A 15,590-nucleotide genomic window follows, 5' to 3' on the forward strand; every position below is an offset into this window, starting at 1 on the left:
GTTTTTAAAGAAGTTAGCGAACTATATACAGCAGCCACTTCCATGGGAGCACCTTTATCTGAGGGCGTAAATCAATGACTGTCATTCAGAGCCGTATAACACTATATACGGCCCTGCATTCCGCCAGAGCCGTAGAAAGTTCAAGTTCCTTTCCATTTCGATAATGGACCAGTGACTTTAAAAGCGACCGACAACTTCTGTGTAGGTGCATCACTGTGGGCGGAAGGGGGGGGGGGGGGGGCATCACATGTTATGGCCCTCCTCCATCATCATACAGGGAAATAGTTTAGTCGGGGATTTTTTTTCGAAACTTCCAAAAGTTTTTATTAACACAATCGTGCGTCTATAGTTAAGGCATAATTTAAAGTCTAAATATGCCACTGGGTGCACAATTTGATGTCTGTTTTCTTTTTGGGGCGCTCCCCCACATGTCCATAAAGATTAATGCCCCTACCAGAATAAGTCGGACAAAATTGGAATTTCAAGGCCCCGGCTCCCACTGTCACTGTGGCGGAGTTGAATGCTTCGGCGCATCTTATTTACCTTGGGGGGGTATTAATATAGCACAATGCCGCATGCAAAGGAACAGCGATGGTACCAGTTTTCCTTTAAAAATCTTGAATAGCATATATCAGTCTAACTCCAGAATTTTTATTAAACGGCATTTACGGTCAATCGATCTGGAAAGTTGACGAAAACAAGTTTGCAAAAATGTTTCTTTAATGAATTTATATTCCTGTGTATTTCTATAAAGGTCCCCTCATCAGTACCCTTATTTCTCATGCACATGGCACACGAATCCACCTGCAACCTGGCAACCATACTGCTTTCGTCTCCCAGGCGAGTGTATGCAGGGATCACTCTTCAAGGGTGGTGTAGATTGATTTTGACTAACTATAGCTTTTTTGAGAGCGAGAGTGTGTTTAGATATTCTTGTTCTCTCGCACCGAGTTAGAAGCACAAAAATACATGTCATAAAGAGGAATTAAATTTTCCTGAAAATGTTGTGCAAAGCCCATGCATGGTGGAGGTCCTGTGTACTTCAATTAAAGTATTTTCAGATAATTCTCTCGTAGCGATTTTAAAGCACAAAATAAAACATTTCAGAGCCCGAGGAAATTAATATCACTGGAATGTGTGTCCAACCCTCAGTGGGAGGGGGGGGGGGGAGTCCAGGGGGAAAGTCCCTCGAAAACTTTTACATTTTGAGATAGGCCAATGTCATGTGTCCTATAGTAATGATTTTAAAAAGAAAAAATGTGAAAAAATGTAATTACTATGAAATTATGAAAACTTGCGATGCGTTTTACCAGCCTCCCCACCCCCCTGTCCACTCTGGCGGACACCCATGGTCACATCGAATTAATACATACAATTGACATGATCTGCTAGCCGTTAGCTGCTAATAGACGATGTATTTATACGAAAGTTTTATCTTAACAGTCAACTTTCCACAGACATGACATGCGTCATCGATCATGAATTCACACAAGGTGTGTCAATTCGTTTATACTAATATAATGGTGTCAATTATGAATTGGTAGCCACTGGTTACTACTTTTGTTCAAGAACATTAGATAGAATTCACTGAACCGTTGTCTGTTTTCAAAGAGAGGAATACGTACACTGTAAGTTTAAGCTAATTAACTTTTCTCACAAACGATGAAGGTGACAGGCAAGGTCAAAGACACATGTATGACCTTAATTGGATCTATTCTACTGTTCCATGGAAAGACTACTCCCTTTTTTCGTTTTCCATATAGTCTGTCGAAACAGAGTATTTCACAAAACAAAAAGCCAAACACCGAATCGTTATAAGCACAACACAAAAATATACTGTGTTTGACTAAGCATACAGAGTGTCGCTCTTTGCACGACCCCCTCTCTCTTCCACTCCCTTCAATTAACGTTCGCTTCCCTCCCCCTCCCACCCCTTCTAGTCCAAGAAATTCCCTGTAATGTTCTTAAAGTATATATATGGAAAAGGCAATTTCACACTTTTCAAATGACAGTAAACAAACATGATTGCATATGACGGTGATGTCAATATAAAATGGACCACTGTAATATAATTATTCTAGTATATTATATAGACGATCGACGTTTATAGTGAGTAAATCGAGTATAGCATTGCATTATAGGCTACTTATTGTAGGGGGGGGGGGGGTTCACACTTCATCCCAGCAAAACTTCAAATTGTACTAATATCTTCTTTTGAATTATTATGTGATGTTCGAAAATAGGAGATGGGGTGGGGAATGCTACTCTTGGATCCGCGCCTGGTTATGGGCATCCAACAAATCTCCAGTCCACTACAGACTTTGCTGACTTATTGTCTTAAGAAGAGGACTGATTGGCTTACATACGTTTTCTTTCTCACCGGTTTGCGGCATCCGCATCTAGTGCTTTTACGTCTGCCTTCATGTACTTTTTCTTTCTTTTATGGGGACTCGGAAAAGAAAAGCTACAGCACAGAGACTATAATTCATCCTCTGAATCAAGTTTAAGTTGAATTAAAAGTACAATAAAACACGTACCACAGTGATAAAACTTGGGCACGAAAGCCAAACAGTCCAATCTCAACTCCAGTTCATTTACATCGAGTTGTCACCGTATGATAACGATGTCAACAGAGGTAACACGATACAATAGGTTTTACCTGTTTAACCTCCATGGTTGTACCCTGGTTGTACACAATCAGAGCCGTACATCTCTATATACGGCTCCGGTATACATTAGACTTATACATTTACATAGAGCGCCATCGTTCCAGACGTGTTTTTTTTTTAGTGTGTATATAATTATAAACACGTTTTGTGAATATGTTAGCTTTCCTCGTAGTCCTGAGATATTATAGCGAGTCAATAAAGAGCAAATAATACGATAACGTCGAGGAGGGAGTAGAAAAATAAATAAAGTCCACGAAGTACCTTCTTTAGGTCCAAAAAACATCCTTTCCACTTTTAATTTCAATTTTACACCTATCCGTTGAAAAGGAAAGTGCCACGGTTACGTCACGGTCCCTGCATTCTTACAATAAGGTGTATTACGTACTTAGTGTTATCAAAGCAACCACTGCCAGTGGCTCGTTTCATTATTAACAATAGACAGCTTTTCAATCATTATCCAGTTCGATTTTCAAAGCGTGTGGAGGTACTCATCGCTGCGTTTTGCTGGCAGAAGGTTGATAACGGTAGACGAAGCTTGTGGGAAAATTAAACACATGCTAATTTACCACACGGATAAAAATACTACTTGAATTGACATTACGTGAAAACGTCTCCATGCGATGGGGAATAGATTGGGAGCAAATAGATGTTCACACTGTTGGTCGTTAATGAGCTGCTTGCGTTGTTAGACACTTGTGTACTGTTTGTATGCCAGACCTTTTACACTAGTTGCTGAGGATAGCGTGTATGTTAAACGTAATGAATCGTGGATGAACTTGATCAAAATCTTGTGGAGGAAGCCAACAGAAGCTGTCACGTGATACTTGCGATATTTCTACTTTTGGGATACTTTCACCGGACCGTGTACATTTTATTTTGAAAATGTCGATATTTAGACGACGTTCCCGTGGCTCTTTTCAGCCAATTTGCAGTGAACACAGACTTCCAGCTTATTACCTGGGAAAGCACCCCGCAAAGGGAAAGGTTGGTTTGACTGTTATTCAAGGTCCCGTAGCTGCTCTCTATAACCAATTTAGAGAAACGACTGCTAAACGTGTTTTACTCGAAGTAAAAAACGAAGGCCTCTGGGTCAAACATACGAGTGAAGCTGCAGGGGGTAAACTAGCTAGGAGACACACGGTTGGTAAAGGAAGTAACTTGGGAAATAGATCCAACAGCTCTTTCACCATAGCAACAGAAGACATCTCATTTGGAGCAGTGGATTCCAATCAGAGGAAAGTTTTTGCTATAATTGTCCGCAAAACTGAGCCCGAGGATGATTTTCCATGGGAGTGCCATGCCTTCTTATGTAATACACATGCAGATGCCAAAGAGTTAACTCTCAATCTCGTCGCCTCCTTTCAAAAGCTGGCGCAATCTAAGGATGTAGGCGGGAATGCACCCTCCCCTAACACAATGCACGTCTTTACGGAGAGTTTGTCGCCGAAGAATCCGAGAGGGGACGCTGGTACGAATAACGTTACAACGTTAAAAATCACCTTTAACGTTGAACAGATTGATACCAGTGAGCCGTCGGAATACAATCGCAACAGACACATATCCAAGATTTTATCTCAAAAGGAAACGTCACCTTTTAAAGATAATTCGAAGCCGGGCGATGACAAACAGAACAGTGTCCGACTCTCTGGGTCATCTGACAAGGAAAATGAAGGCTCCGATTCGGACATTTTGGATGAACCCGCAGTCAAGCCCCGAACGTCCGTGGTCGCGGTCAACACTGGACTGACTCAGTTGACTCGAGTCCAGGAAGACGGATCAGATGAGGATACACAAATGGCGATAGCAAATGAAGTGCCCGACCAGGCAGTAACTGATACCGCCCAAAAAACATCGTCACCGAAACCAACGAGAACAAAACCAAAACCAAGAAAGAAGAAAACAGTAAGGTTTACAGCAGAAATAAATTACATAGAATGAACTTACAGGCCTATGTGATGACTGACTTGTCAAATTCCATTTGTTTTCGGCATCCATTTTGTTTACGAATATAATGATACCAAGATGAACGGTTTCCAGCTTTCGGAATTTCGACGAATATAAACCAATGTTTATTGATGGAGATATTTCCCTATATTCAGTCATATGCTAACTACATCCGTCTCACTGTAAGCCAAATACTAAGGATTTCATTGGTTATGATACTACATCTAATTACAACAACGGTAAAAATGTATGAACGTTTCTGTCGAGTGGTTCCCACGGTGATAGAGGCCAAATTATGCTCCGACGTTGTGCATTTCAGAGTCAATGTACTTGTTATGTATGTTAATCTTTTTTATTTTAATTGTATGTGAATGCTATTAAATTAGCACAGCTTTACATTTATCACTGTATTATTATAGCAAATTATGTCTATGTAACTAACCAATGAATTGCGCTGAGGACACTGGCAATCCTTCCTGGCAAGAGAAATCTATATGATCTCCCTGGCAACCATTCAATTCCTATGGAACTGCAAATTTGTTCTTTATCGAAATCATTCCACAATGAGTCAGTTTTTGCATAATTTCAATAGCGGTATACGTGAAGTAAACTATTTGCAACTTTTCTAGCGTTATGACGTGCTATACTATCCACGTTACAACGTTGCATCAATGACTATACGTAATTAGTCGTTCTGTCAGTTTAAAGGTCATTACTTAATGGACCCAAATATGCTAGAAAAGTCATGATGGTCATTAATGCTCCAACTTCAACAATCATTATATTCACCCTTAAAGTGCTTTGTCTCGCTGAAAACATTTATTTGTTTAATTGAACACTCCCCAATGTGTGAAAGTAATTTAGAGATGTAGCCTAACCACCAGGAACTTGGAAAACTTCTAAACTTTCTATAGTATTGTACATACTGACACTTTGGGCCAATATTAATGACCGTTAATACATACTTCGTGTAGGTATAAAATGTATATCCAACATTTAAATAAACTATTATTTATATGGCCTCATGCAGTAAATAGGCCATTGGGTTTTATATATTGAGTTCGTTGATATATGGCTGGATGGTTTTCGCTTTCCAAAGTCATTGTGTATATAGTTATCATATACAGAACTTTTGAGAAACATCTGCGTGATCTTTTGATCCTATTTTATCTGAACTTTACTACTAATTTAAAACGACTGCACACTGGTAAAACACAGTTTACTCTGCGGGAACCATAGTAATATGTGTTAGAAATACAAGTTGATGAATCGGTTGTTATGAACAACATAGCATAAGCGTTAAGAATACTCCTTTTGTGCGTGTTCACTGCTACAAAACATGTCATCACTTTTATGACGTAAAAGTTTACAATACGGCGAACTCTTTGTACTAAACTTGTTACTGTCATAACTATAGTATGAGCCCCGTACAGAATAATCGCCATATTACAAAGAAATAGGCCTTTAGCAATGTAGCAGTATGTAATTGACTGTAAAATTCTTATTCTTAAAATTATTCGTTGCCTATATAGCCTATACCTATACGGTATTGTGAGTGACAAATAGTTAATGGAGGGAGACAGTCAAATGTATCTTGATACAGTGACCGTTAATTGACTTTTCTAGCATATTTAGTGGCGTATTTGGTATTTGTGCGTTCAATCAGCCAATTTCAATGGTTACGGTACTAATTCCTTGTTGTATCATGTATCCAGTTGCATGTTTAGCTTAGCTATGAGCTCAATTTCTACCACAGATCTTTGATATGGTCTTATAGTGTGTATCTTCCTGCTTTGAACGCACATGGTGATTGATATGCTTGAATTTACAAGTATGCAATTGGTTCATTGATATAGGCCTACTTAAAGGTCTGCTGTATAGACCCCAACTATAGCACGCTATCATGGAAAAGTTTCTTGAGATTACACAATTGACATGCCTTTGTCGTAAAATGACCTCTTTTTACCAATTAGTCTGCAACGCCTGCCACATATTTTTCTTTATATATGAGGGTCTTTGTGTGAACGCTGTATGATTAGCCTAACTGTAACTACACTGTATACATGAACATATTTACCACACAGTGTTTACACAACTAGCCTAATGGTGTTAAGAAGCTATGCAGGCTAATTGTAGAGCCTGAGGTCGATTTACGACCGTGGCAGGTAGATTACGTAATCACAAACATTCCTAGCTATATAGCGTGCTATTATAATTGGAGCCAATAAAGTAGATCTTTTAAGTAGCTCACAAGCTGTCCATTTCCAATGCTCACTACGGTGAGTATAACAGTTTTGAGAAGGAAACTTTTTTGTCATTAAAGAGATCGAAGTTTCGTATTCTGATAGTCTGATAAAGCTTTGAAACAGTAGTCCACATTGTGTCTGTATCTGACGCCATGTTTTAATTGCCTATACTGTTTATTTGTATCACGTTCGTCAGTATATGGATGTAGGGTCTGTTTTCAAATGACACGGTAGTTTGTGCGTTATTCTTAAGGTTTATAATGTGGCATACAATATCTTTACTTTCATTTTACTTCAGAGGTACGCTTTGTGAGGAAACTTTAAATATAATGTTTGAACTTTTGATGGTTAAGTAAGTTAATGCATCGCCTGATTTTATCTTACATTATTTAATTATAAAAATAGACAAATATCTTCATATTTGGCAACTTCATCATTTGTGCAACTTTGATTCCAGATTAACCGGTCATTATACTTCAAGCACTTTGTCATCCACTGTTGTTATACAGTATATGAGTGTAATATAAAGTTGTTATGGGTTTCATCACCATGTTAACAGAGACGGAGAAATGTTTCAATGTATGTTCCACTGATTAGTATTTAAAGTAGGTTTAAAGGAACCATTATATTGACGCCTTCCACAACCTCGGACGTCCTTCCAATACTACAAAATTTTAATCCAAAATGCACACCAATTGTACGCTACTTGAATACGGTAACATTGTGGGAACGACTACGGTATGTTTATACCGCCAAGAGTCCGCTTTGCAAGGATGGCTAGTCAAATAACGCGTGCATCATACAATATATGCATTACCTATTTAGTGAGTTACTGTGTGCCATGATTCCTCCCTATACGCCCTGACTCAACAGGCTTTGGCTTTGTTATTGCTACAGCCGTTTGAATACGATGAAAGACTGCGTAGCACAACACAAAAAGAAAATCGATTTGGTCACTTGTTCGACTAAGCTGCAGCCTCTGACATATAGTGTGTATGACCTATTGAGTATAACGATATATATATACATATATGTATATATGTACAACACAGTAAAGCAATATTGCAGTGATCTCAAGGTATACTGAATACCACAATACACGTCATCAAAAGGAGGCTGAAACTGGTAATTGGCTTCGGCAGAAAGGAGTTCGGCTATACTTTGTAAAAGAAAGATGATTGATACCTATTGATGTGTTCGGTTGGTTTTGTGTATAGAGCAGATTTACAACCGTCAGCAAGCTCATTTGTATGTTTTCTTCTTTTGTACATCTATTTTGCCTCATTCACATTGAGTGTGTTTAAGTTTCAATGGCATGACGTCATTATAACATCCAATCACATTTGAGTGATACCTGTTATTCAGATTCATACACACTGGGAGTATCGTTGGCTCAGAATAATTGATTAACTGATATTCACATTTAGGCGTTATAAATACAACTTCCGGCCGACTGTGATATATTCTGTTGAATGTACGTCAATACACTAGGTGTGAAAACGAACGATAATTTTCAAACGGAAGTTGCAGCCTCATATATTATTTTCTATATAGTAAACGGCTACATGATGAAGCCTATTATTATTATCATTATTAGTTATTCTTGTTATTATAGTTATCGGTTTCTCGTCTCAAGCAAGGTTAATACATAACGTCAATTTTGATCATTTACCATTTACAATGCAAACAATGTGCAACAAACAGTATCGAAACAGCACGGAGTTGACTGATATACTTATCTTAACTATTTACATGAGTAAACTGTAAACCAAGTCAACTTGCTACCTTAACTTGGTTCCTGTTTGTGAGTATCACGCGTGTGTGTATCCAGGAGCGGTACACGGGGTTGTGTGGGGTGTACACCCTGGTCCCCCTTTTCAACTATACACGCAATAAAATTAAAAGAAGTTATATAAGGACAAACTTGCGTGTATACCTAATTATTATTAAGTCACGTCTATTTTTTTTTCTGGGGGTACCCCAAACCCCTACATGGGAGTCGGCTTCAACGACCCCGTGGCCACACCCCTTCCATTTTAAGAATCCTGTGTCATCTCCGGGTAGGCTATGTAATCCCTAAGGAATCTAACAAAAAGCTTTGGTAATCAACACAAAATTATTAAAATGTTAAGATTTAAAAACTTAACAAAAAAGGTGTTTAGATCTTAACAACATCTTTGATGGTTCAGTTTGCTCTATACAGTGACTACGCTGGAATATTTTGTTAACCTTTTTAGTATCCATGCATGCAAGCTCTTTTGATTAATGTGTTAAAGCCTCCATTATCATGCTTTCAATTTAGACTGTTTATCAACTACAAGATGCACATGTTTCATTTCTCCTGTTAATTATTGACTCATTCTCTTTCGAAACTGTTAAATGTTAACCAAGGTTTCAAAATATGTTGTCTACCTTATCACTCGCATAGGGTTTTTATGGTCTTTTAAATTGGTTAACTTTCAGTTTTGAATTTGCTGTTTCTATGATCAGAGTGCATTAGTTATAATGATAAGGTTTTTAAAGGGATATGAACTTATCGCCAGCCAATGTCATTTTAACTCAAAATATTGTATAATTATTTTCTATAAAATGTGAAAACATGAAGAAAGCAAACAAGAATCATGTGTCTCTCTGTCTCGCCCCCCCCCTTTGTCTCTCCCTAACCCCCCCCCCCCCCTCTGTCTCTTTCTACTTTTCTTAAGAGAATGGCCAGCCAGTCGGGAAAATGTTGCAATGCTAATACCACTCTATATTTCCTGTCCCATCAAGCTTGTACGCACGCAATGGTTCGTTCAAAATGTAAAATAAATAATCAAAAAAGAAAAAGTTATGAATAGTTCAAGAATTTAACGTTAAATTAAGACCTCTTTATAGGTATACGTAAGAAGGGGAAAGGCATTTTGCTTGAGCAAAAGAAAGCATTGTTTTCTTAGTGTATATTCTTCAATATTTGTGAGCGAAGATGTGGTTAATTGGGTGACATAATATTGATTAATTGAAGGTGAATTAAATGGAATAATTCAATATTCCTATAATTGAAAATAGCGCTAGCTGAAGCCATTTACATTGTGTGTTATAAATGTTGTTGTAACATTGCTATAATAAATACAAGCGTGTTGAATCGATACGAGGTGATATGTTCAGATTTACGTTTAGAAGGTTCTTATGCAATGGTCGTTGGGGAAAACCCCATAATTTTCATAGTTTCATAACGTATACGAACTGAGTTTTTCCAAAGCTATATATGTCACTGATTTCTGAGATCAGTTATTGTCATTTCATGCATTGATGTACGACTCCAAGCAACCACATAATGAGTCAGACACGGACCCATGTTTGTATTGTTTTACGAATATTGAACGATACTGTGGTAGTGGTTAGGATTAAATTGTCATTAGCCTATAAACTTAATTTGATGCCAGCTGAAACCAGTAGCCTTAATGGGGCAAAATTACGCAGTCCTGAAGGGGAACGGACAGTTGAATGAAGCTAATAATATTTCATACATATATGTACTTGCAAAATACTGCTGGATTTTCTTGTCCAGTTTTTAGCATCAAATATGTTTAAGATATTACTGGTAGTATTTTGTTAAGCCAGTTGACAGTTTGACAAATTTCAGTAAGATTACTAACATATTTTGTTCACCATGGCCCAGCATTTCAAATAATATTTTATATCCAATGTCATATAGCTTGCCTAGTTTCTTGAGGGAAAAAAATCGGTTACCCTACCGAATGTAAAGTAACAGACTTATACTTGTAAGGCAAAAATAGTGGATCATATGCAATGACACGGCTAGCACACATAGATCCATAAGGGTGGGTGAGGGTGCAGAAGGAAGGAGGGGGGGGGGGGAGGTAGGAGGGGTAATGCGAGTTTGGTGTTTTTCATTGGTGACAGTTTTCAATTTTGGTGAGGCATATATTGAATAGCCTCTACACAGTATTATTCTTTCTTTATGAGAAACAGAAAACCTTTTAAAAGCATTTAATAATGTTTCTAAGCATCCATTATTCTATATGATTTTGTTGATAAAGTTTAGCCTACCACCAAACTTGTTATATATTTACCTTCATCTATGTTGTACACATGTCCACAATAAATCATTACTGCGTCAGCCCCACTCCCGCTGACGCATTTCACATTTTGTCACTGTGAGTCACAACATTTTATACCACTTTGACAAGAATAACTGAAATTGTGTGAACACATTATGTAACATGAAGGTTAATGTCTCTACTGGACATATAGTGAGTTTGAAATTGAACTCTAGCTTTTTGAGAAGTTGAGGTATTTTGCTTAATAAGGGTGCGTCCCATATATACAACAGTCAAATAAATGCGACTCGTTCTGTATAGAATTGACACATTGAACAATATTAAACACGCAATCTATGTCCTGTTAAATTGACTCAGTCCAATCTTCAGTGCCTGCATGGGAAATAAAGGAACAGAGATTTCAGGAAAGGTATATACTTATTTTGGATCAATTTTAAGTATTTAAAAGGAAGCAGATATCCAAACCATCTTTATTGGTATATATGTGATACAGAGGTATTTGTCACGACAAAAACCGCCCAAAACAACTAAGGAAAGGACCATTTTGAGAGATTGAACATATTTAATGTTTTGTTTTTTTTCTTAAGCAAGGCGCAGACTTAATCTCGTCTGAATATAACATGGGATTCCATGTTTCTTTTCTCTCTTACTTGTTGCCTTTATTTAATGTAATATCGATTTTTCAATTATTACAACACAGATTTTCAAAATGACAATTCTCAGGCAAGGCTTCTAAATTAGGATATCTTCCAAACGGAACATTAAGTTTTGTTAGCTGTTTCCAGGGAGATCTTCTTCACAAATGTCTCTATCATAAGCCAAGGATGATGTTTGGTTCTGTGTCCCCTTTAAGTTGTTAAAACGTGAAGCCAAATACTCCTCGGTGACCAGCGTTTCCAGTTATCGAGTAAATATCATCTTTATAGGTTCCCTGCTTTCATGATAGGCCTAATTAGCATCTATTTTGCACGTTGATGAGACCAAGACTTGTGCAGACGTCTTGATAACGGTGTCGCTCGTAGTTATTGTTGCTATTAACGTGTATAGTCATAACAAAGCAGTATAAGAAAATACATAAAACAAACATATGGGTACGGCGGTTGCCATGGAAATTTCAAAGCCTAACCTTTGATGCCTTTAACAGCCTATATAAGAAATAGAAGAATGAGTCGCAGAGCCTCTTTATAGCTCATTATACAAGTTTCCATAGCGTGTGTTGTTACTGCAGAAGATATTAGTCGTGTCAGTTATCGTCTGGAAAATGGGAAGTTTGAGTTTGGAAGGAAATCAGACTTAATTCTTATTAAGTAGGGGGGGGGGGGGGGTGTATTCTGTTAGTGTGTATACATTTTGGTATGGAATGAAACATTTATGTAACGTCACACTGTATGCATGGTGTTTGATTTTTAGTTACAGAATATAGTTGGCATATTCAAAAATATCGCTCCGTGTCAAATTATGAGATTCATTTAGAAGACAGCACACCAGTTGCCCAAACATCAACACCGAATCACTTCTTGAAACCCATCAAATAAAGTTGCTCGTGACTTGAGATCCAAATTTTGACAAATAAAATCCATCTTTTCACCCTGTAACTTAACTTGTATGTGTGGCGGGCTGGGGTGATTAAATCAATGCACTTTCCTACCATGTACCTTTAATTCGTGACATAAAGTCCCCACCCCTCCCCACCCCCTTGGTTCAAAAACAGATTTAATACATTTTCTTAATATCTTAATTGACGTAACTAAGTATACTTGTAATGATTTCACCTAAAAGTATGGACTATGCGATATGATCGAACGACATAAACAAACCAAAATATACTTTGTGAAGGAAAAAAATCAGAATATTCGTGAATTACATAAGAGAAGTGCAAGTCACCATGACAAATCTTTGGACGACTCTTGTTCTTTACCCTTCATCTTACAGACAGATTAACAAAAGACCCATTTGCATGGATTTTCCCACACCCTTATGACAAACATGCTGTAACACTCCGTATTCGTCGTCAAGAGTATATATATTGTTTCAAAGACACACTTGATTGAACACACTCTTTATACGTCTATTACGCAAAGTCTATTCTCGACGTAGTGTGCGGTTAGTTACAAAAGTTCCACTTTTGTCTGTGATTTTGATCACTTGCAACCCACGCATCCGTGACGTTTGAGGACCACCCTATCGTATATTTTTTTCACAGTGCAAGTTAGGCTTGTTGTACGAGTACGATGGCGGCATCAGTACATGTATACAAGTAGAACTTATGACATGTAGCAATGAGCAACATGGCCCCTACATGTGCAGCAATAAAAAAAAATGGGTCTCCAAAATGGGAGTCCACATCCACCCAACTGACCAAGCACAACCATGGTTTGGACTTGGGTGAGGATTCATTTATATTTGGCATCATTTTAATAGACGCCTAGATATGGCACACTACCATGCTTTCTCTATTAATGACAGGGTTTCGTTTGAATATTTCCCATTTTGATGGTTAACGGAGAAGGAGAATTTGAAGGGCTGTATATTACAGTATTTAAGGCCCCCCCCCCCCAAAAAAAATGAAGGAAATCTTCTGATTTTAAAACGTATTTTCTCAGGCGATTTCTGTTCAAATTTGTTCGACTTTGACACAGGGCACACTTGGCCCGGGTCCCTACGTGCGCCACTGGGGGAAATTCCCCTTGGTATGTACGAGTAGGCATACCGGGTATGAGCACGATGTCCTTAGCAGGAAAACGGTACGTATCCCTTATGAAATAATTTCTTTTCTCTGATAAGATTATGGACTGACTCGATATCTGCAGGTCTAAGTATCGATGTAATAGCTCAAGTAAGTCTAGATAGAACATATATAGTTGTTAATTGTTGTGAGTTTATGTTATATTGTCTTGTATTAAAAAAACATTTCACACAGTTCACATGAGTATAAATGTTATCCTCATGTAGCGCTGTCATTGTGGGTATAGGCGGAATGAAAGTACTTTGAAATAACCTTCAAAATTACAGAATGACATGTGCACGTACATACACCTACTTGCACATATACTGTTTGAATTACACAGCATACAAGGCAACAGTATAATCTCAAAGTGTTAAAATTGAAAATGCATCACAATTGATTATATAGTCGCTATACGAGACACCATGTATGAAATGCTTTATTGATCTTACAGAAATGAATTAATTTCATTATTTGTACAGCTATCAACATAAGCAGTACTGAACCCCCGCTAAGTTCCCTTTCTTTTCATTCTCTGCATTAGTTTTTCTATTAACTTGCGACTTTCATTCCAATATGTCATTATTTTGTATACTTAACCCCAAGTTGTGTGTACTATTACTCAAGTCAACTACATTCTACGGCAAAAAAAAAAAACAATTGTATGATTTGAACACACACAACATGCCGTATCTATTTTATAGGCGTAATATTATATAAGCGTACGATGATCGTATGCACACATGCACAATACATATAATATACATATGTGAGAAATTCAAATAAACATGATGAAACTATCTGTGGAAATACAATTGATAGAACTTCCTTTATCAAATCGAGGAAGTTATGTTCACATACTATACCTTTGGAATCTCATCAATACATAAACTGCAGGTAAAATACAAAAGATTACAAGGCACGATACAAATGCCAGTATCGTCAAAACTACCGATGTGTGACAGGCCGTCACTTTCGGTCGTAAAGCGAAAGAAAATGGCGGTGCACTGGAGTCGAGAATAAATACATTGAAAATTGTTTCTTTGGACGTTTTTAACCTTTCTATGAATTATTTACATTGTTTTAGCACATATTTTAATTTTTACTCATGTATGGTTGTGATTTTAGGGCCATAATTTCATCTCCTTTAATTCACCGATTGCTTTGTTACTATAGCCTACCCCATCGATGTCTGTACACATAAACCTTTCTGCACGGTTTCATTATCATAGAAATTAAATTGATTTATAAACCCACCTGCGCACATGGTCATTAGGCAAAAACTTTAATACCAATCACGTGATATGGCTGTCAGCCAAACGACCAACTGATAAACACTTTGACACGTCACGTCAAATTTGCCCGAATAATATGTTCTGATAAACATGTAATGTTGCAACATTTTATTCAAAATTGATTCAACAATATAATATGTATATCTCGCGCTTATTTTACTTTGTTTAACTTGTAAGGGAGTTAAATTCTGCCTATTTATTTCGGACCGTAAAACAAAAGTTATTGCCGAGTAGGTCCGTAATATGCTTTTCAAATATCAAACTGTATTATCTTGGCCAAAACCTCCTTCGTTTCATCCCTATATACGAAGATTATAACCTTCACCGCTCATGATATATCATATAAACTTATATTGAGAGGGAAGTTGTTTAACTGCAGGGCAATTCATATGCGATAGCTTGTTATGAGGAAATGCTTCACACTGTTTGTAAACATGCGGAACTAACATTATACAATTAAGTTACTTTGGAAGCTGGTGGGAAAATCCTGAATCAACTGGATTTAGGAGCCGGCAAATCTCATATACATGCAGTTGCTTTAACGATCACCAGTATCATGCCTTTAAAACGTGATCTTGAGCTTACCACTAACTTGAAGTAGAGAAGACTGATTAATCAGGAACGAGGTGACATTAAGCGTGTACTATGAG

General features: G+C 37.5%; 1 protein-coding gene across 1 annotated transcript; it reads left to right on the forward strand.

The window, feature by feature from the left end:
- The first annotated feature begins 2,935 nt into the window (after positions 1-2,935).
- On the forward strand, positions 2,936-9,478 carry LOC139980681 (uncharacterized). Its single transcript, XM_071992503.1, has one exon. The coding sequence runs from the start codon at positions 3,552-3,554 to the stop codon at positions 4,605-4,607; it is 1,056 nt and encodes a 351-aa protein (XP_071848604.1). The 5' UTR covers positions 2,936-3,551; the 3' UTR covers positions 4,608-9,478.
- Positions 9,479-15,590: the final 6,112 nt, after the last annotated feature.

The sequence above is a fragment of the Apostichopus japonicus genome, chromosome 15, assembly GCF_037975245.1.
Source record: "Apostichopus japonicus isolate 1M-3 chromosome 15, ASM3797524v1, whole genome shotgun sequence".
In the NCBI taxonomy this organism is placed as follows: Eukaryota; Metazoa; Echinodermata; class Holothuroidea; order Aspidochirotida; family Stichopodidae; genus Apostichopus; species Apostichopus japonicus.